General features: G+C 35.0%; 1 protein-coding gene across 3 annotated transcripts; it reads right to left on the bottom strand.

Annotated features, from left to right (window-relative positions):
• Window positions 1-1,840: 1,840 nt before the first annotated feature.
• LOC21397568 (interactor of constitutive active ROPs 3) lies at window positions 1,841-9,249 on the bottom strand. Of its 3 annotated transcripts, XR_002902879.1 has the most exons (6): window positions 9,038-9,249; window positions 7,584-7,715; window positions 5,981-6,155; window positions 3,696-5,391; window positions 3,445-3,603; window positions 1,841-1,895 (listed from the first exon to the last, which is right to left on the bottom strand). XR_002902879.1 is itself a non-coding variant. In XM_010105840.2 (5 exons), exons 2-4 carry the CDS (start codon window positions 7,601-7,603, stop codon window positions 3,730-3,732), a joined length of 1,857 nt encoding a protein of 618 aa, XP_010104142.1. In that variant the 5' UTR covers window positions 7,604-7,715; window positions 9,038-9,249; the 3' UTR covers window positions 3,384-3,603; window positions 3,696-3,729. The 3 variants fall into 3 exon arrangements, 2 of the variants coding, with proteins under 2 accessions (XP_010104142.1, XP_024026360.1); XM_010105840.2 differs by lacking the exon at window positions 1,841-1,895 and having other exon boundaries at window positions 3,384-3,603; XM_024170592.1 differs by lacking the exons at window positions 1,841-1,895; window positions 9,038-9,249 and adding an exon at window positions 8,129-8,147 and having other exon boundaries at window positions 3,384-3,603.
• Between the last annotated feature and the right edge of the window lie 11,221 nt (window positions 9,250-20,470).

Raw genomic sequence — 20,470 nt, 5'->3', positions numbered from 1 at the left:
ATAGAAGTCAATTTCTAGTTTAGTGATTAGTTTTTTTTTTTTGTACTCTATATTCCAAATTTTATGAAAATTATAAAAAATAATAAAAAAATAGGTGGGCAAGGCAGTTTCCGCATTGCGGATAATTGAGAAAAAAATAACAGTGGAGTTTGAAACGACAGAACGCTTAAAACGACAGTATCAGAAGAAAAGCCACAACAAAAGTGAAAGGGACAAAGAGATTGAAAACAACAACAAAAGAGCCAAGCACATAGTGTTCGAACTTTAAACGGGCCGTGTGCGACCGCCCGAAAAAACTGAACTTGTGCCCGTTGTTCAAGCCCACCCGCTCGAAAAATTCAAGCTACACGCCCAAACCCGTAAAGCTTCTTGGACGGGTTTCGGGCAAGTTTTGGCTGCCCGAGCCCGCCCCAAAAAGCACGAAAAAAATATTTTTTTTATATATTTTTTAATTTTTATAATATTGTAAATATTATATAAAAACTATAATTAAAATTAAAATTAACACACACTATTAACACAATTTAAAAAATTAATTTTATTTATTAATTTTTAAATTTGTAATTTCTGATTGTCTCGTTAAAAACCTTACCAAGAAAAACCTAATTGGGATAAAAACTTGGTAAGAAAAAAAGAGTGCAATCATTTTGTGATGAATTACAAATTTTCTAAACTTACAAAGTCTAAATATACAACATTACAATTACAATGTCCAAAGTAAATAAATATTTACAAATTACAATTTAATTTGAAGCTGAATGATTGTCTTCAAAACTAAATGTTAATCTATTAAATTCATCTATCCATTCTTGGCCAGCCAATGAAATTGTATATTGTAAACGTTGATCGGTAAGATCCCAATCCTTAATGCATACCAAAGCTTCAACAATATCCCTTTGCAATGCGTTTTGGCGTTCCTCAAGTATTTGGCTAGTCGTATTGAAGGTTTGTTCGGATGAAACAGTGGAGATTGGGATCGAATAAACTTAAATGGCATGCACAATATTAGTGAAATATAGTACCATAACCGAATAAACTTAAATCATTTTCAAAATATTCAATTGCTTTAGTATTTGAATTAGCATTACCTAATGTTATAGCAATCACTCAATCCCATAATCTATATTCATCAATCATATTTAAAATTATATTATATATTAGATCGGCGCTATACGATCCTAGAACACATTTAAAACTAATATTCTCTTATCTAAATCGAAACCTTTGAAATAATATCCGGTTACAGATAAATAATCTTTGTTGACAACGGTAGACTAAATATATGCCGTTAACGCAACGCAACCGCTAGTAGAGTACAAAAGGTTGATTAATGCTTATTTTTCTTATTTAAATAATTTTAACAAATCTTTCCTAAGAGTAGTTTTCGAAAAAAAAATGTGCATTAGGATTGTGTACAATTTTAATATAACGGTGCCAATTAGGATGCTCGACAAAACTAAGTAGCTGGTCTAATGCTGCTATCAATCGCGTAAGTTCTATACGATCAACTTGCGGATCATATTTCTAAGTGGTTAGACCAGCGGTTGCGCGATCAAATGATAATTGTGTTTATTGGAATTCGGATCCGGCAATTTGGCCACGCTTTTGAAGACACTTTTCGGAGTCTCTTCTCAAGTGTGTTGTACCATGAATAATGTTAGAATAGCAATATTTACATTGAGCTATGTGTTTAGTGTTACCGTCCTTGTCGACCTCCTCAAATCTGTCGAAGTGCTCCCAAACTGTGGAGGTGCGCTTGCATTTTCGGAGGTTGCAATACTTGCAGTAGCACTTGCCTCTCCACGCCCACCATTGCGACCACGACCTCCACTACATCCACCACGGCCGGGATTTAGAATTGGACATTGTTCCTTGGGTGCTTGTGTTTACGATTCCTGCATAGTAAAAACATTAGTAAGAATTGGACTTTGGAGATCAACGGGATTATCACTATCACCAAAAGATTCCATTATAAAAAATAAATTAAAATTAATTTAACAAAAAAAAATAATGAGCTTGAGAGAGCTTGAAGTTGAAAAGAGCTTTGAGAGATTTGAGACTTGAGATGAGAGCACTTTGAGAGAGAGAGCTTTAGGATTTTGTGTGAGCTTGTAAAAAAATTGTGAGAGAGAATGTGAGAAATGCTATGAAGAAAATGTTTGGGGAGGGGGATATTTATAAGAAAATTTTTGGGTTTTAAAAAATCATTGTTTCCCCAAAATTCGACCTGTAACAGTTATCTTTTGTCTTCGGTGGATCGGACTTCGGACGACGGGTCAGACATCTCGGCTAACGGCACAAAATCGATCAGTTGTAGTCAAACGGTCAGGTCGGGCATCTCGGGCAAGGCACAAATCTAGCCGTTGAAGTCGGGTATTCGGGCGGCGGTCGGGTTGGGCACTAGCCGTTGATTCGGACTTTTGAGCGGGCATATCGGCAGACATTGGGCAGGGGTTTCAACGGCGGTGGGCACGGTTTGTATTTTCTTTTTCGGTCTGCCCGAGCCCGAGTCCAACCAAGGAGACTGGGCATGCAGACATAAGGTCATGTCGGCGAACCCGAAAAAATTTGAGTATTGGGCAGGCCCGCCGCCTGAAGTTTCAGCACTACAAGCGTACATACTTTAAAGGTAAGAGGAAAACGTCAAAAAGGAGAATAAACGACAACACAATATGAAACATAATGAAATGGGCAAGCGACAGCAAACCAGAAACGATAACTAAACAAGAAACGACAAAAATTAAACACGTAGAGATCGAGGGAAGATAAATTGGAAAATGAAAAGGTGATTTAAAACAAGCACATCCATGGAAAACAGAAGCGATAATAAAGATGATAGCGACAAACAAATGAAAATGTAAACGACAAGAAAATAGAAGTTATAAAACTACAACAAAAAGAGGATAGCGACAAACAAACTAGAACACAACAACATTATCGGAAAAATGCGGAAGAGTTAATACAATTATAAATGACAATAATGTTTCAGAACAGCAAAAAAACCCAAACCACAACAAACTAGAAATCGATAATGGAATCTGGAAACGACATTATCTGACTCGACCAAAAACGCAACCGGAAAACAAACGTGAAAAAACTACGTTAAAAAGTAAACAAAAAAAAAAAAAAGAAGAAAAAAAAATGGACGAGACAATTGAATTGTTACAAGTTCAATTTAAGCTAAATTGGCCCAACTTTTGAACGTCGTTAACGTTGATACTTGACAAAGGAAATTTTCCGCTAAAAAACAGAACATTGAACATAAATGACGACCATTGTATAGAAAGTGCCCATGTGCAAAGGATGTTGAAGAAGCAACTATCCCACTGACAAATCTCCATCAAAATACAGCATCATAACGTGAAATTTTAGGCAGCTAAACAAACCAAAAAAGGATAGTTTTGCATTTTAAAACATGTATCATTAGAACAAGGTTGTCGATACCGTGGATATAGTTGTCTCAGTTACTACATATCTCTGTACTTCAAATTCAGTAGTGAATAGAAATTCGTTGTTACAGATATTCAAAAGGTGAAAGAAAGGACCGTAGTCTCCGTAGATGGCACCAACTTTTACTCCATACAAAATCATGGCTCTATATATCTGCTAGAAGAAAGAAGGGAAGGCAAAAAAAAAAAAAAACATTAGAGATGTAGTAGGTGAAAGAAAAACAGATGACTCAAACGACATAGAACCTTATAAACATTGTGCGTCCGCAACCAAACTGGTTTATTTCTGTGGCTTCTTCCAAAGCACCCCAATCTTCTTTAGCATGTTCCCATTTTTCTTCTTGAGTATATCATCCATATCATCCGAATAAAGCGAGCTAATTTTCCCGGCTACAGGGCTGTAATTGCTGTCTAATGACCCAGTTCTCTCCATGAACTTTCCATTGTTGCCTGCTGAAAGCATGGATGCAGCTGCCTCTGCAGCCTTTCTCCACTGGTCAGACTGCACCTTCAGCCTTCTCAATTCCGCCTCCATTTCTGCGTTCGCTGCTTGTGCTGCCTCCAGCTGCTCAGTGACCCTCGCTGCCCTCTTGTGGCTCCTGTCTGCCTCTTCCATCGCAACCCCAAGCTTTGCCAGCGCCTCTCTCTCCGCTGACCTCGCTGCCTCCACTTCTGCAACCACCTCATCACTCACTGCACTCCTGTCCATTTGGCTCTTGTTCATCTCCAATTTCAGCATTTCGTTCTCTTCTGCTATGCTCTGCAATTCTGTCTCCTTATCCATTAAGTTCGCTTTCAAATCGGCGACACGTTCCTTCAAGTTCTTCAATTCCCTTTCCAGTTCATACTCTCTCTGCCCTGACTTGTTCTTCTCGAGCTTCAAATTCAACCCCTCGTTCTCTTCAGTAATACCCTGCAGTTCGGTTTCCTTATCCATCAGATTGGCCTTCAACTCTTCAATGTCAGCTTTGGCTTTCCCCAGTTCTGCCACCAGCTTGGCCTCTTTTAGACTTGATTCAGATTTTATCTGCTCCATCAGTTCATGTGCGCTTCTCATTTGCACTGTGCTCTTTACTTGTTCTTCACGGTATCTGGTCTCAGCAGCTTCAAGAGCAGATCTTAATCGTTGTACCTCAGGCTTCAAGTTACTAATCTCTCCGTCTTCACCAGTCTCTTGTGGTCCAAATCCCTGCACAAGGTCATTATCACCAGCGGGATTCACAGAAGAATTGTTGCTTCCATTAGCATGGCTTGCGTTGAGCTTGCTTACAAGTCCTTCTAGAAAGTTTATGCGTGCCCTTGACTGATCCAACTCCGAAGTAATGGAGTTGTAAGATTCCATGGCTTTCAGGCCATCTAACCTGAGTGATTCCACAGTCATTTTTGCAGTTTCCAGCTGCAGCAGTGTTTCACTAACCAGCTCTTCGGCTTGAGCTTCTGACTGTTTACAATCCTTTAACTGGTTCCTCATGTTCTCCAAAAGAGAGAGAGTTTCTGCTAAATTCCCTTTCAAGCTCTTAAGTTCTCCATTTGCTGATTCCGCATGTATCGTTTGTTCAGCCTCGGATGCAGCTATCATCTCAAGCTGAATCTTGAGCCACTGAATCTCATTGATGGCAGATGCCAAGGAAGTTGAGTCAACTGAATGCTGCTTCCGTACAGCCTCAAGCTCGGACTGCCAGGCCTGATCCCGTTCTTGCGAGATCTTTTGGAGCTCAGTAAGACGGGCTTCCTCAGAAGTAGAAAGCTCCCGGAGCTGCTGCTGAGACTCTTCAAGCTTTGAAGACAAGGCCAGTAGTTGCTTCTTGGAATCCTCAGCATCTAGCTGAGCCTGCTTCTTCCTTGATTCAGAAGATCGCAATTGGTCCCTAGCTTGCTTCAAGTCCTCCTGAAGCTGACAAATCTGAGATTCTAATTCAGATATTCTATTCGGACGCTTCTTCTGCATCGATGACAAACACAAGTATCAGATATTCTATTATGGCTGTAGGACGGACATTTATTCTTCAAATTCTACATCTATGGAAAGTTTAATCACATAGATATGATCAAAACTATAAGCAACACATAATTTGGAAGTGCAGACACAGGGCTTGATGCAAAAATGAGATCAAGGATTTCCCCTATTTTGAGAAATTAAAATATTATCAACTTCTTCAACAAAACCAATATAAATCCTTTCTCATATTATCATGTTATCAATGACTGCATAGGACACGTATAGGAAGAAATCCCAAAAAAAAATTACCTTCCTAATAGTTTTTCTTTTCTTTTTAAAACCTAAGTGCTAAAGAAAAAATGAAACAGGGAAAACAAATTTTCAAAAAAAAAAAAAAAAAAAAACCTTTAATATACATTTTTATCACTCAAGCTCCTACTAGTCAATTCCCATATAGCACTTCCAAACAAATTACATTGAACACATAAAGCATTAACACCTTGGCCAATAAACTACCACCAGATTTTTTTTTTTGTTTGGGTGATGCAGTATGGTTCAATAGAAGCAAGATCAATGCACTCAATTTAGATACCTCAGGCACAGGGCTTCTGGGTGACCTGCGCTCATTTACTTTTGGGCTTCTTTCCTTTGGTATTCTGGTTGTAGCTTGGCTAGAAGAGGATGCGGAATCAGTCTCCAAAGGAGTTGGCTTGAGTTGGCGTGCAGCTCGAGGTGAGATCTTCTGAGGCACTTCAGAATTGCCAATTCTGGCATAAAGAGCAGGAAAAAAATGACATTTCAGGCCCACACATATCAAATAACAACCACAAATCTTCTTAGACTTGGAAAAAGAAAACCCGTCAAATAATGGACTTAGAAGTTAATATCATAGCGTAATCTTAAGCGGATATGTTACAATAAAACTAACTGCCCCCCAAATCAAATGATGAACTTCTAAGCTAGAACTTTCAAATTCCCTTTTCAAGTTGCTAGAAGATATGAATCATGCAACCAGATTTCAGTCGTTTAGAATCAGAGACCATATACTTTTCCATAAAGAGACTGCTAAAACTGTCCAAAAATTAAAAAGAAGAAATGATTAAAGTCCAGGGCACTTTTGCATTTTGTTAAAATTATTTATCAAGCTTCTGACTTGGAACTGTTGCGCGGCTATAAAATTTTCTATAGAAAATTTTCATTCTGTCTTTTGTTCATCCAAATATATTAATTTGGTAATGCTTCAAAATCCATCTTAAATGCTCATTCAAGAAAGAAATTAAAGACTAAAGAGCACGAGTTTTTTTTTTCCTACTAAACTTTTTTGAACGGACAGAAATGGTTTTAAAGACTAATAATTGATATTCATAATATCTTCTTTCCTTCCATAATTCAAAAGTATCTAATAATGACGTTGGTACTGGTATCTGTACTATTATTTAATCCTTACACATTGCATAACGAGAAGGGGAAAAAAAAAAAAAAAAAACTATAGCCAAACTAAACAATTAATAGATAATTAATTTACCATGTCACGTAAAATACTACATAGCTTACCTAGTTACCTCCAAAATAAGAAGAAGAAGAAAGAAAAGGAAAATATAAATAGCTTATTTTCTACAGGGATGAATCTCTTTTGTAATATCATATAACAGCAAGAGCGGGTCCGGCAGACTAAAGCACACCCCCACAAGAGGCCCTAGCGTAGACTCACAAGGCATGAGATAGATCTTTCTTTAAATTTCAACGCTCATACGACAAAAAAACAAATGCTAACAACACTTACCACAAAAAACAAGCGTTAACATCCCTTACCACAAAAAACAGGCCCTGGAAATTAGCTCGAAAGCGAAAGTTGCACAATTTCATTGGCAACTCAAGTACACGACACATCTATATATTGACTTGACGTTTCAGAGAAATAATGAGACAAAGCCAGTAGTCCAAAAGGACCAAAACCAATGTGAAGAGTGAAGACTAGAAAACGAGAGATTTCACCAATCAGAAGCGACATTGGAAAATCACTTATAACTTAAGTACTTAACTAGTAGAACCATCAAGTTTCACCAACAGTGGAAAGATCAAACAAAGGTGGAGATTAAAAAATTAAGAAAAAAAAAAAGTATAACCCCTTTTGGTGAGTGTTACATGTTAAAAAGCAACACATATAGAAGATCATCTTGAGAGAAGAAAGTTACCTTGCTTTTGGGGTCTGCATAATTGGACTTCTTTTTTCACCCACAAAACTCAAGTGAATATTGGGTTAAAAATCACCTTCAAAATTTAAGATTCACTTCAAATGTTTGGGCGCTCCCTGTGACCCACACGGCCTGAAAACAGTCAGGAAAATCACAAGGCTGAGACAAGGGGATCCAATGTGAACCGTACGTGAAGCAATAAATGGTTTCATGGAGGACATGTGCCCCATTATCATCACATAAGAGAAGCCATAAATAAAGGTAAAGCACAAATATAACAATGTAAAAGGATATTCAGTTCATTTGATTGAACACAAAAAGAAAGAATTAATCACTTGCAAAAAGAAAAAAAAAGAAAAAAAAGAAAAGGGTCATTCAATGCTTGCAAGTTGCTACCCTACTAGAGTCTAACTTGTACAGTGCTCAAGGTCAAGACCAATTATTAATGCAATATCACCTAATGGACCTACAACTACAAACAAAGGCATTATTAAATTACGAAAATGCCCTATTCTTATTGACATTAAACATGAATAATTAAGCACCTAAACCAGGTGATTTGCGTGAATGAAGGGGAAAAGTTCCCTCCTGCAGTCTTGCCGTGAAAGAGGGAAAACAGTACCAGTTATTTTAATGGTGGCGTTTGAAATTTTGAGCAACCAAAAAAAATATTAAAAATGATAATAAAAAAATAATAAAACTTCTGAAACGCTATTGTTTGTGCCTTCATTAAGCCAGAAACTGCATCAAACCCCCAAAAAAAAAATTTTTTTTTTGAAAGAATTTTTCATGAACAAGTTTCCCTTCAAACAAACAGAAGTAGATCTAGAGAAAAGGGCAAAAAGAAATAGTAATAATAATATAACCGTCAAATCTGCAGCAAAAGAAGAGAATGCAGTTGAGTAAAAGCGAAAGTAAGTGGCTTTTTTGTTCTGTTTAGAGGAAATTATTTCAAAAGGAGAAATGATGGAAGAACCTAACATGAAATCATCAACTTTTTGAGATTCAATTTTGCTTTTTTTAGAAAAAGCCTATGACTGTGAGAGACAAAAAAGCCTGCAATCTTCAAACTCTCTCGAGAACGAACTCAGAGCTACATTTTATAATAATATTAATTTAGAACTATAAACAAACATTGCATCCAAAAAGGAGTCCAAAAGAAACACCATTACGGTCGCTGTAAAGAGAGAGAAAACGAAAGGACGAGTAAAAACAAAACCAAAAAACTGCACAAATCGCCTGTTTGGCAGCCGAGAAAATGAGGTAAAAAAAAAAAGAAAGAAAGCAGAAGAAAATAAACCGGCGAAATGCAAAATTCTCATGAAACAACTGGCTGAAGGAACTTTCCCCGTATTTTCTCAGCAAACAGCCAAACAAGAATTTTCCACTTAGGTAGAACGGAAGCGAAAACCTTTTTTGAAAAGACAAAAGAAGGAAAGAAATGAGTTACTTACCTGAAGTGGTCACTAGAAGAAAAATTATGAGATCTTGAGAGAAAATTTAAACTAAGTTGCAGACATAGAGATGGAGGCTTCGTAGCTCCAATTTCTTTGTTGGTGTATTTGTCGTCGTCGTTTGTGTTCTCAGTTTCCACTAATGTGTTTGTGTGTAAAGCCTTCTCTATTAGTGTGCAAAGTGCGAAGTGAGGAATAGAATCGGAAAATGGATGAGAAAGGAGACGAAGGCAGACAACAGAGTACTGATTTGTCGTTTCTCAAGCGAAATGGAATTTACTCAGCCCCATTGAAATTGGGTTTTACGTCCGAATCTATATAATATTATTTTATATTATCCGTTTTTTGTTTTCAATTTTCGATATTATTCGTCAACTTTTCCGGCCCCCCTTCCACCGGAAAATAACCTAACATGTAGACTGTATTTATGTACGATGAGAGTTTTCTTTAATTTTGTCTGAGAAAAAAAAAAAAAAGAAAGAAGAGAGAATAAAATTCTCCTAAAGAAAAAATAACTTAAATCTTAAAATGGAATAAGCGGAGTTCGTAAGTAAAATTCAATTACAAAACTCATTAACATAAATAATTAGAATAAAATTATTTTAATATTTAATACTATATATTTTTAATAATATTAAAATGGTACATCTATTTTTAAAAAATGTTTTTTATATTGTTAAATTGATTTTTAGGACTTGTTATTAATTAAATAGAAACTAAAAACTTTAAAAATATTTTCTAAAACCATTTTAACTTCTTTTAATTTTTTAACTTTTAAATGTTTTACAGTATTTCATAATTTTTTTAAAAAATATTAGTTTGTTATTAATTAGTGAAAGGGGTAGAACGTAAATTTTATATCCTAAAATTAATCTTAAGGGTGTCAGAAAAATATTTCTTTAAAAGTTAAGGTACCGTTTTAGTATTATTAAAAATATAAAATACCAATAAGATATTTTACTGTAATAGAGAGTTAAAATGATTTTATTCTTAAATAATTAAAGGAAAGTCCCTTAAAAAAAAAAGTAATATCAATTTGCTAAAATCTTTGGTGCTACATTGAAGCTAACCAATTAATTTTTTTTTACCCGTATACTCTAACTAATTTATTTTGAAACATTGGTTTGGAAATAATGATTTAAAAAAAAGGTTTTGGATACACAAATTTTAATTTACAAAATCTTGTTTTGGGATAGGTTGTTTTCGAGATTTCTTTTTCTTGTTTTTTTCCCGAGTTCGTCTTCTATTGTCATTTACTATTTTCTTGTCGTTTTTAAGCTTTGTCGTCGTTTCCCTCTTACATTATAATCTGTCATTTGTTGTCGTTTTCTGTTTTCTTTTAGTATCCATTCATTTCTCACCTCGTTCATCGGCGGTTCTGTTGTCTCTTACCTCTTTCATTGTCATTTGCAAGTCCGTGACATTTTAAAATTTTCATGTCGTTCGAGCACTAATTTTTAGTTTGCAGTTTTGCTAACTTTCCCCTTTATTATTGTCATTTTTTATCATCGTTACTCTACGGTTTTGTAATTATTTTCTTTGCTGTTATCCTCGTTACAATTTTTCTTGTCGTTTGTCAACTTTATTGGTTTCCTTTTTCCTTTCATGTTGTTTTAGTTTTTCTTTGTCGTTTGCATATTTTGTTGTTTTCACTCGTGTTGTGGTATTATTGATTTGATGTCGTACCTCTCTTTTGTTGTCATTTTGATACACTCTCCTCATAAAATTTGAGTTGTGTGTGTGTGTGTTTTCCTTAGGTGGTATAGTTGTTTTTCGCTCGTGTAGTCGTGTCTGTACTATTACCGTTATTTATACATTTTCTTTAAATTTCTTGTTTATACGTGTTCTTGTCGCGTTAAAGTTTTTTAGGTGCTTTCCTCTTTTATTGTTGTTTTCACTTGACTCTCGTTTTGAGTTTTTATCATCTCTTGTTTTCTTGTTATAGTTTTATAATTTTATTGTCGTTTTCAATCTGCTGCGGTTTTTAATTGCGTCGTTTACTGTTATTTTTTACTGTTTTGAGTTTTACTATCCCCCTACTCTTCTCATTGTTGCTTTATAATGTTGGTGTCGTTTTATTGCGTTGTTATCATCTTCAGTTCTTACGTCGTCTTCCTCTTTACGTCCTTTATCATTTTTCCCCATTTTCCTCCTTGGCGTCGTTTTTACATTTCGCCATCCCTTTCCTGGCCTCTATTAATATTGACTATTGTTTTTTAATAAGACAAATAATCAATGTCAAGTCACAATAGTTGACTCAACCAAGAAAAGCTGTTGGACAATAACTATCCGTTAGAAATATATATAGCAGAGTGTTATGCTTTGTCACACGAATTCAAACTATCAAGGATTTCCTCTTAATTCTCAACTGATCAAGGAATGATTTCTACTCCAAAGAAATCATATTCGCTCTTTCCTAAATTATCTTTTGTTATCGTTGGAACCTTCTTATATATATATATATATACCATTGTATTAATCCTTGTAATACAAGAATGTAAACATATTTATACTCACTTATTCGTGTAATCCTTCAAGCCTTTTATTTAAAATTTATCATGGTATTAGAGAAGGTTTCGTCAAGCTCTAAAATGTCATCTTTTGAAGAGCCAAAGCTTTCTATTCAACTCTTTCACCAATGCTCTAGCCTAGTCTCCATTAAGTTGACTACTGTTGATGCCTGAAAAATTGTACGGTACGGATTCGGCCCAAATCCCACAACATGACCCAAGGTATGGTACGTAGACCCAAGCCACGCTTCAGGGACTTTCTATGTGGGTCGTGGTTTAGCAGGCCAAGGAATGTGACCGGGCCCATTTTATCCGACCTAATTAGATCCTTGGCCCACTTGGGGTGGTCTTTGGTCTATGAGAAAATTAGGATAACGTGGGTTATGGAGGAAATTAGACAGAGTATGACAAATTACCAAACTTTACAGTCACCACATGTACACTGAGATAAAACAAAATAACATTTTACCCAAAATTTTATTTCTCTTCTTGTCCTTCTCTCCCCTCAAAAGTCAACAAAGTCTCTCTTCTTTAAAAACTATAAAAACGCAGAATATACACAAATAAGAGAAGGCAAGCCTTTGACCACTTGGCTGCCATTTTTCTGACCACACCCAAAACGGCCACATAACTTGATTGACTACTTAACAGGGGCAAGTGTCAGATTGGCTTTTGGCCTGAACCAAGCTGAAAACACCCAACTACCCCCATTGGCTGCACAATAGCCCAGTCCTTCATCTCTTTGGTAAACCCTCCCCTGCGATTGACAAAAGACAACATTAAACCATGCTGGAAATGTCTTACTGACGTAGGCTTGTGGAGGGATTTCAGCCAAGAATTCAAACACTCTTGGAGGGAAATTTTCCTCCTCTTGGAGCCCCCATCCTTGCCTATAAATACCACATCCCTACACTATAGAAAAGGGGAGAAAAACGGGAAAAGGGAGAGAGAGAGCAAGCCAAGCATAGCTATCCCACTTAAGAGAAACTCTTTTCTTCTCATGATTTCTGGTTGAGCTCCTCCGAGCAAGTAATGCTCGAGCGTTCTTCCCCAAGATAAACACACATGAAAACCCAACATCAACAACCTAAAAAACAAGCCTAAAACCTCCCTCCTTTTGTTAGTTACAACTCTTGGTTTTTCACTTACCGAAATACTCCTCAGAGAGCTCTAATCTTCATAACTTCCGGCGGAGTTCCTCTAGAACGTGTTTCTAGGCGTTCTCCCCATTGGAAATGGTTAAAGCTTGGGATAACCTCTGAGAATACCCAACCATGGCTTACAACACCCAACGTTTACTTCTATCGACCGACGTACTACATCCGTCACGGTCCTACAGTTGGTTTTCACAAACATGTGAATATGGCTTATCACACATCTAAAAGCTTTAAGGAGTCTCTGGAATACACAAAACAACAAGCTCAGAAACTCTCCTCTTAGCAAGTTATTCACCTTTTAGATTTTGGTTTATGGGAATGCCTGACGAAGAACTTTAATCTCCATAACTTTCGGCGGAGTCCCTCTGGAACAAGTTTCTAGGCGTTCTCCCTATTAGAAGTGGTGAAAACACCTCAGCCATAGCCTAATATTTCTAAAACTGAGCCTTATCCCGTCCAACATACTACATCCGTCAAAATCGTTCTATTCACAAACAAATGGATATAACTCAATTACATGCTTAGGAACTTCCTCCATAAACCGGTTACATTCCTCTCCCACGCCATATGCTCACTAGAATTCATCGGAAACTTTTCACTATCTCGGAGCCGGAATCGCAACGGATGTCGCCCTCAGATACCGCTGTCCTCGGGGTCATCCGGGTTTAGCCTAACCCAGCCGGGGCCAATGTCTTCACTCCAGCCATCTTCGACGTCAAAAATCACACTTAGAAGCTCATTAGCCTCTGTCGGCCGACGCATTGACAGGGTTCAACCGATGTACATATAACGTCGACCAACTAAATGAAGCCAGGAGTTTCGCACCTTCCACGTCAACAGGTCTGCGACAAAAGAGCCCCAACAACTACCTCCAATTTTCTTCTTTGAAATCTCAAATTCTTCCCCTGATTCATAGCCTTGGAATAGAACACCACATCAATGATTCACAAAAATCAACTAATGAACTCGTTGATTCAGAGGGTAAGAAAATCACAAATCCAAATTTTGCTACTTGGATCAACAATGGTCTTCTTACATCTTGACTTCTCAGAAACATGATAGAAGATATGCTTAGCATGATTTTTGGTGGGGATACAACATATGAAGTTTGGAACTCTCTCCAAGAACAACTGTTGCCCAACACCGACAAGAATGAATCTCAACTTAAAATTGGCTTATATGCCTTAACCAAAGGATTGCTGTCCCTTGGCGAGTACATCCAAAATTTTAAGAGTATTTGTGACAAACTGGCAGCAATCGAAAAGCCTCTTTCAGATATCGATAAAGTTTTTCAAATCTCAAAAGGGCTTGGCCCGAAATACAATGATTTTAAAGTTGTTGTATTATCGAATCCTCCATATCCATCATTTAACCAATTTGTAGTGTCGTTGAACGGGTTTATCTTGTGGACGAAAAGCAACAACTTGATCACAATCAAGCATTTCTTGGCCAAAGAGGAAGAGGAAGAGATCAACAAGGAGAAAGAGGCTGGAACTCCTTTTCTCAGAATCGGCCCAACAACAACAATAATCAATCCTCAAATTTCCAACCTCAGTTAAAATTCAATAACACAAATAATTGGAAAGGAGAAGGACCATGCAAGCCAACTCACAAGAAGGAAGCTTGCCAAATCTGTGGACGAACAAATCATACTTTCCGTTAGAAACAAATATGACAGAGTGTTATGCTCTGTCACATGGATTCAAACTATTAAGGATTTCCTCTTAATTCTTCACTAATTAAGGAATGATTTCTACTCCAAAGAAATCATATTCTCTCTTTCCTAGATTATCTTTTGTTACCGTTGGAACCTTCTTATATATATACTATTGTATTAATCCTTGTAATACAAGATTGTAAACATATTTTTACTCACTTATTCGTCTAATCCTTCAAGCCTTTTATTTGAAATTTATCATTTTTCACTATTTTTTGTTCGCTTTTCTATTTTATTGTCGTTTTACATAATTTCTGTCATCTCCCTTCTCTCTCGTGTCATTAAATTCCGTTAAGTTGCAATTCAGTATAAGTTTTATTATTTTTTTTTTCCCAATTATAGTAGTTCGTACTGAAAAATCAATGGTTTTTGAAGGTTTTTTTTTTTTTTCCTTCACAATTATAATTCCTTATCTATCATCTTGCAACATGAATATCAGTGACTTCACTTGGATTCAGTCAAACGCAAAACGCTAATCAACGGTTAATCGCCATGGAAAAGTAACAGGATGAGTATCCAATGCTTGATGGTGCTGATCAGTAGAGAAGTTCAGACACCCTGCAAATCTCAGGCATGACCTGTTGCTTTCATCTCGTGCCTTCAGCACCTCGGATGCCCCTATTCGCATTCAGGGGGGGATTTTGCCACTCTTTCAAAAATTCTTGCACTATTCTCCTTCATTTGCCCCCTGTTTTTTTTTTTTTTTTTTTTTTTTTTAAAAAAATTTTTTTTTTCCTTTTTTTTTTTTTTTTTTTTTTTTTTTTTTAGAAAAACTTTAATTATACCTTAAGTTTTGTTTTTTTAATACTCTTATTCCAAATTTAAAATCTCTAATGAATCAAAATTCAATTATACTACTTTATAAATTCACAAATAGAAAATAAAGCGAAAAAGGCTATTTTGTTGTAGTTTAGTTTTAAATTTTTGTTTGATTTATGCCCCTAGAGAAAAAGTCTGCTCCGCCACTGTTCGCATTCATCTGTTATTACACTATATGATTTTTATGTTATATTACTGTTACTACTATTATTGCTATTATTAGGATTATCATTTTGTTTTGTTAATTTAATAATAATGCATTTTCAACTTGTCCGTTCTATGGTGTTGTCGTTTTCACATTATATTCTCATTCTCAAGTTTGTTGTTCCTGTACCTCTCTTATTGTCGTTTTCAAAAATTTGTTGCTTTTCACTTTTAGTTTATATTTGTTTTCTTTCTTTCTTTCTAACTTTTTACGGGCCTTTTCTTGTCGTTTTTTCTCTTTTCGGTTTGTTGCCTTTTCCCCCATCTTTTTCACTATCATTTCGAAATTTTACTGTCGTTTTTAAATTTCTCGTCGTTTTTCATTCATTGTTGTTGCGTTTGTACTTTTAAGCCCTTTTTATTTCGCCTTTCGTTTGGTCACGTCATTGTCGACTAAAATTTTATTATCGCTTTGAGTTTTCTTGTCGCTCGTTTTTATCTTTATGCCTTTTAATGCTTGTGAAATTTCCTATATTATTTTCGCTTTCCAGTTCGTAGTCACTCACCCCTATTATTGCCTCTTCGTTTTCGCTTCGGGAGCTCATTTTTATTTTAAGCCAAAGGTTAACACTTCTTACAAAAGATGTAATCCGTTTTTTTACCTTGTAATGCACAACATATTGAGTGATATAGAATTTTCGAATATTTGCGATCCACCTGACCGCAACAGCAACAGCTCAAGTCTGATACTGTGTAACAAGAATCTCAATTTATCGTCTGCGACGGATTAAAGTACTTGTGCTTTCACAGCAAGAAAGACCAAATTTTTTTTTTTTTTTGGGTGAGTAAGACCGATGCTTTGTTGCCATAAGACAATTTCAAGAGATGGATCCTTGTTAGTTCACTTACTGTAGGGGTGAACATAAGAACATGATAACTGCTACTTGCTTGATTCTTAATTCTCGAACTTTTCTGAGACTCCGCAAATGGTGGGAAAAATAGGAGTTTATGTAAGAAAAAACTCTACGATGCTAGAGAAAGAAACAACTTTTACCGAATCGAGTTTAAAATCGAGTTTTACTGTAGTAAAAAACTCTTAAAAACAGTCACATTTAGTTTTTTTATTACAGTAAAAAATTTTCATATAAAGTTACATCTTAACTCGAATTAAAAATTCAAATCAGCAAACTAAACGGACTATCAATAAAATAAAAAAATAATTCTCGTTTGAAAATCAAGAAAAGTGTACCTTTTTCCTCGCAATAACCGCTATTTTATGAGCCCGAGAGTGTTCGTATATGTTGATTAAAGCTAATCTTGATCGTTGATTCATTTAAAAGAGGCCTTTCAAGTGATAGAACCATGACCACCCTGATCTTATTAATTATTATATTTCATACAAAGGTCCTTTTCATAGATGTAGCCTTTTCTCTTGTTCATCTTTTGTTCACTTTTATTATGATGCAGGGCGGGTCCCAATATCCGGCCTTAGATCCTGCCTGCTAGTTTTGGTTCGGTCTCAAATGCACCCAAAAAATACCTTGATTGCTAATACCAAAATGTCAGGCCATAAAGTTTGATCCAATAGCGAAGGAAAGAAGCTAATACGGCACGAATTAATTCATGTACCTTCACAGATCATTAATGCAACTTTAAAGAATGACATTTTATTTGTCTCACAGGATTCTTGAGGGTGAGACCATATTTTCAGACCAAGTAAATAGGGATGCCGAGCTAAATGGTGCCCTACTCCGCCCCTGGTCCACCTCTAATAAGGCGGGGTTAACTTGAAATTTATTTTCTTTTTCATCATTCTTATTTTCTATTCTTACTTTCTTGACTCTTTCCTCGTAACATTATAAAAGCATTATTGGAGGTTCCCACAACATTATCCAATATCCATAGAGTAATACGCGGAATTTACCATCACCGTCAAACAAAAACGACAAAAAAAAAAACTGAATACAATTCGGACAATTCTAGAAGAAAAAGAAAAAAAAAAAAAAACAAGATTTGACAATAAGAAATTTGTCAGGAAGTTCATTCTTAGTATAAAGTATTTGCAGAAATACTGATCAGATGAGAGTTTGACTGTGGAAGTAGTCGTTTCTTTTTTCTTCCTAAAGACTGAAAGTAGTCTAGATTAATCCTTTATCAAAATAACACCGACCAGCGACCAGTGCTTGCCCGGTAATTCCTTTTGCATATTCCCCTTTACTTTGAAAAGTGAACAAAGGACCCCCCACCAAGAAAAGATACAGATTCTGGCCGGTTTGTTTTATTTGGTATACCAATGGTAAGACTAATGACCATAATTTAATGCGACGGTTACATGCATGAAGTAGACTTCATTAATGCACTGACTATTTGCTTTGAACCTAGCTAGCTAGCTAAAATGGCTAATTAAGGGATACTCCCCTATTTCTTTTATCTTCTCAAAGAAAAAGGGCAGTCTCTCTTATAAAACTATAAAGGTTAACTACCGCTAATTAGTTACTTTAAGTCTTTAGATTTATATGAAAAATAGTTTTTCTTCCTGTTTTTTAATATGATGTTATTTTTATAACAGTCAAAAAATGGCTCTATTAATAAAGAGGGGCAAAAAAAAAAAAAAAAAAAAAAAAAAAAGATTTTGGATTGGGAACGCTATATATGATCATTTAGATGTAAGAGCATTAACATGTCATTGAAGATAGAGTTTGAGGGTGTTTGGTATGAGAATTCGTGTCATGGTTCGAATCATGTTCGTGGCTCGTTACATTATTTTTTCTCATAAAAAATACACGTAAATTGAGAATGATTCTAAATCATAATTCTGAATCTGTGAACCAAACGTCTACTTAGCTTGTATCAGATGCAACCATATGCGTATGATTCAATATATTATGCGAACTAGCTAGGGAGAGAAATTTCATGAGAACTGTTATATATGAATCATTTATTTTTATTTCCATACGATTCCTGAGGAAGGAAAAGTTTAGAATCGAATATGACCATCCATAAGGGCCGGTTGGAATTAATATGACATGGGAAATAGAGGACAATTTTTAAGTTAAAACAGAACCGTGTGGTGAATAAATCAGGGAGTACTAATTAAGTTAATCATGTTCAGTACAAACGGAAGGGTAAGTATTAATTAACAGAGAGCCTTATGTGTGTGTTTGTGTGTGAAATCCTTATACATGTATAATCTTTAGGGCCCGTTTAATTCGCTTATTCGAGATTTTAATTCGAGTTGAGATGTGACTTTATGTGAGAGCTTTTTACTGTAGCAAAAAAGTTAGATGTGATTGTTTGTGAGAGCTTTTTACTGTAAAAAAACTTGAATTTTAAAATCGAATCAGCGAAATGAACGGGGTAGAGATATCAGTGGTGTTAAATACTATACATTAATAAAAAGTGAGTCTCACAGTATTCATACTGTAAATAAGACTCGTTTTCTATTTGTTTAGTTCGTTGATTCGAGTTTTTAATTTGAGTTGATATATGACTTTATATGTCATATGAGAGTCTTTACTGTAGCAAAAAAGTTAAATGCGACTATTTTTAAGAGCTTTTTACTGTAACAAAATTCACATTTTAAACTCGAATCGGTAGTACGTATGTAGCTCGGGTTTCATTGACGTGTTCCAAGTAAAATAAAGATTTCAAATTAAATTTATTGTCTTCTAGGATTACTTTGCATGTCGGTCAGGAGAGAGAAGGGTCTGCTTGAGACTTTGAAGTCAAACATACTTCCTGATCAAGTAACATTAATTGGTAGAAGTAACTTACTTAGCAACTTCGTGTTCGTTAAAAAAAACCTTGTTCATGTTTCTACGTAACATCAACAATAGAACAATCTGGCGTTACAGGTGTTAGCCATGTTTCAAAATTTAAAATTAAATAAGTTAAAGATCTAATATTTTGATTAATTATCTGATAAGTGACAGGTAGTAGATGGCAATATTTTAGTAATAAAATTAATTATATTCAACTTTCTTGGGTTCTATTTTATTATATTTAAATGACGTGTACTTTCATACAAAGTAATAAAAGCCAAACTGCACAACGTCGTCTCGTTTATTTAACCGATTTGAGTTTTTATTTTTAAAGATCCGTTCAGTTTACTAATTTAAATTTTTAATTTGAATTAAGATGTGATGTTATGTGAGAATTTTTTACTATAGCAAAAAAATTAAATGTGACTGTTTCTGAGAATTTTTTATTGTAGTAAAACTCAAATTAACGAAAAAAATAGGGTCTAAATTTTTACAATAAAATTTTTTAAAAAAATATCACATTTAATTTTTTCTATTACAATAAAAAATTTTAATAAAATGTCATATCTCAATTTGAATTAAAATTTTAAATTTACGAAGTAAACGGGGATGTGCCGTAGAAAATATCTTTGCATTCAATCCAATCTAGCTAGCCGTATACCAACAAAAAAAAAAAAAAAAAAGGAGAGAGAGAGAGAGAAATATCTTTGCATTCAAGTCCAATCTAGCTAGCCGTATTCAAAAATAAAAAGAAAAAAAAAGGAGGAGAGAGAGAGAGAGAGAGTCCAATAGTGTCTCCAAGAATTGCGGGCTCACATGAACGTATACTTGTTCCAGAATATATGAAACAGTAAAGTGCTTAGTTTGAGTAATTTTTCATCGTCTGAAAGTACAATAATTTCAGCCAAAGCAAGAGAGTACAATAAAGATATGATACTATTTGCCAATCTGATAGATAGCTTCACTCGATAACCATATGGTCCACATCGGATTTTTTATATTTAATTTTTAGTATATGTTTTTTTTTTAAAATTATTCATATATGCCCCCTTATTAATAAAAATTTTAAATATATCCTCACAAAATCCTATCTCAAATTATTTTATTTCCTATTGTTCTTTTGAACATTTTCTATTATATCTTATACTTTAAATGTACCTAATTGATTTTTTTCTTTAATTTATTCTTATGAAAATAATTTTTCTCTTAAATTGGTCCCTTCTAAAATATTTTTGGATATAATATAAGCTATGTAAAAAATGACACATTAAAATATTTCTTCTCAAAATGTGCCTAATTAAGAATTTTTTTTTCAAACAACCCTC

The sequence above is a fragment of the Morus notabilis genome, unplaced genomic scaffold (assembly GCF_000414095.1).
Source record: "Morus notabilis unplaced genomic scaffold, ASM41409v2 Scaffold710, whole genome shotgun sequence".
Taxonomy (NCBI): Eukaryota; Viridiplantae; Streptophyta; class Magnoliopsida; order Rosales; family Moraceae; genus Morus; species Morus notabilis.
This window is presented reverse-complemented; position numbering and strand designations above follow the sequence as displayed.

Bases quoted from the DNA above. Each gene is read 5' to 3' on its own strand.
- LOC21397568 (XM_010105840.2), bottom strand. From the start codon at position 7,603: ATGCAGACCCCAAAAGCAAG. The intron at 6,156-7,583 runs GTAACTTTCTTC...TCTTTATGCCAG, and splicing joins ATGCAGACCCCAAAAGCAAG to AATTGGCAATTCTGAAGTGC. The intron at 5,392-5,980 runs GTATCTAAATTG...TCATCGATGCAG, and splicing joins CCAGAAGCCCTGTGCCTGAG to AAGAAGCGTCCGAATAGAAT.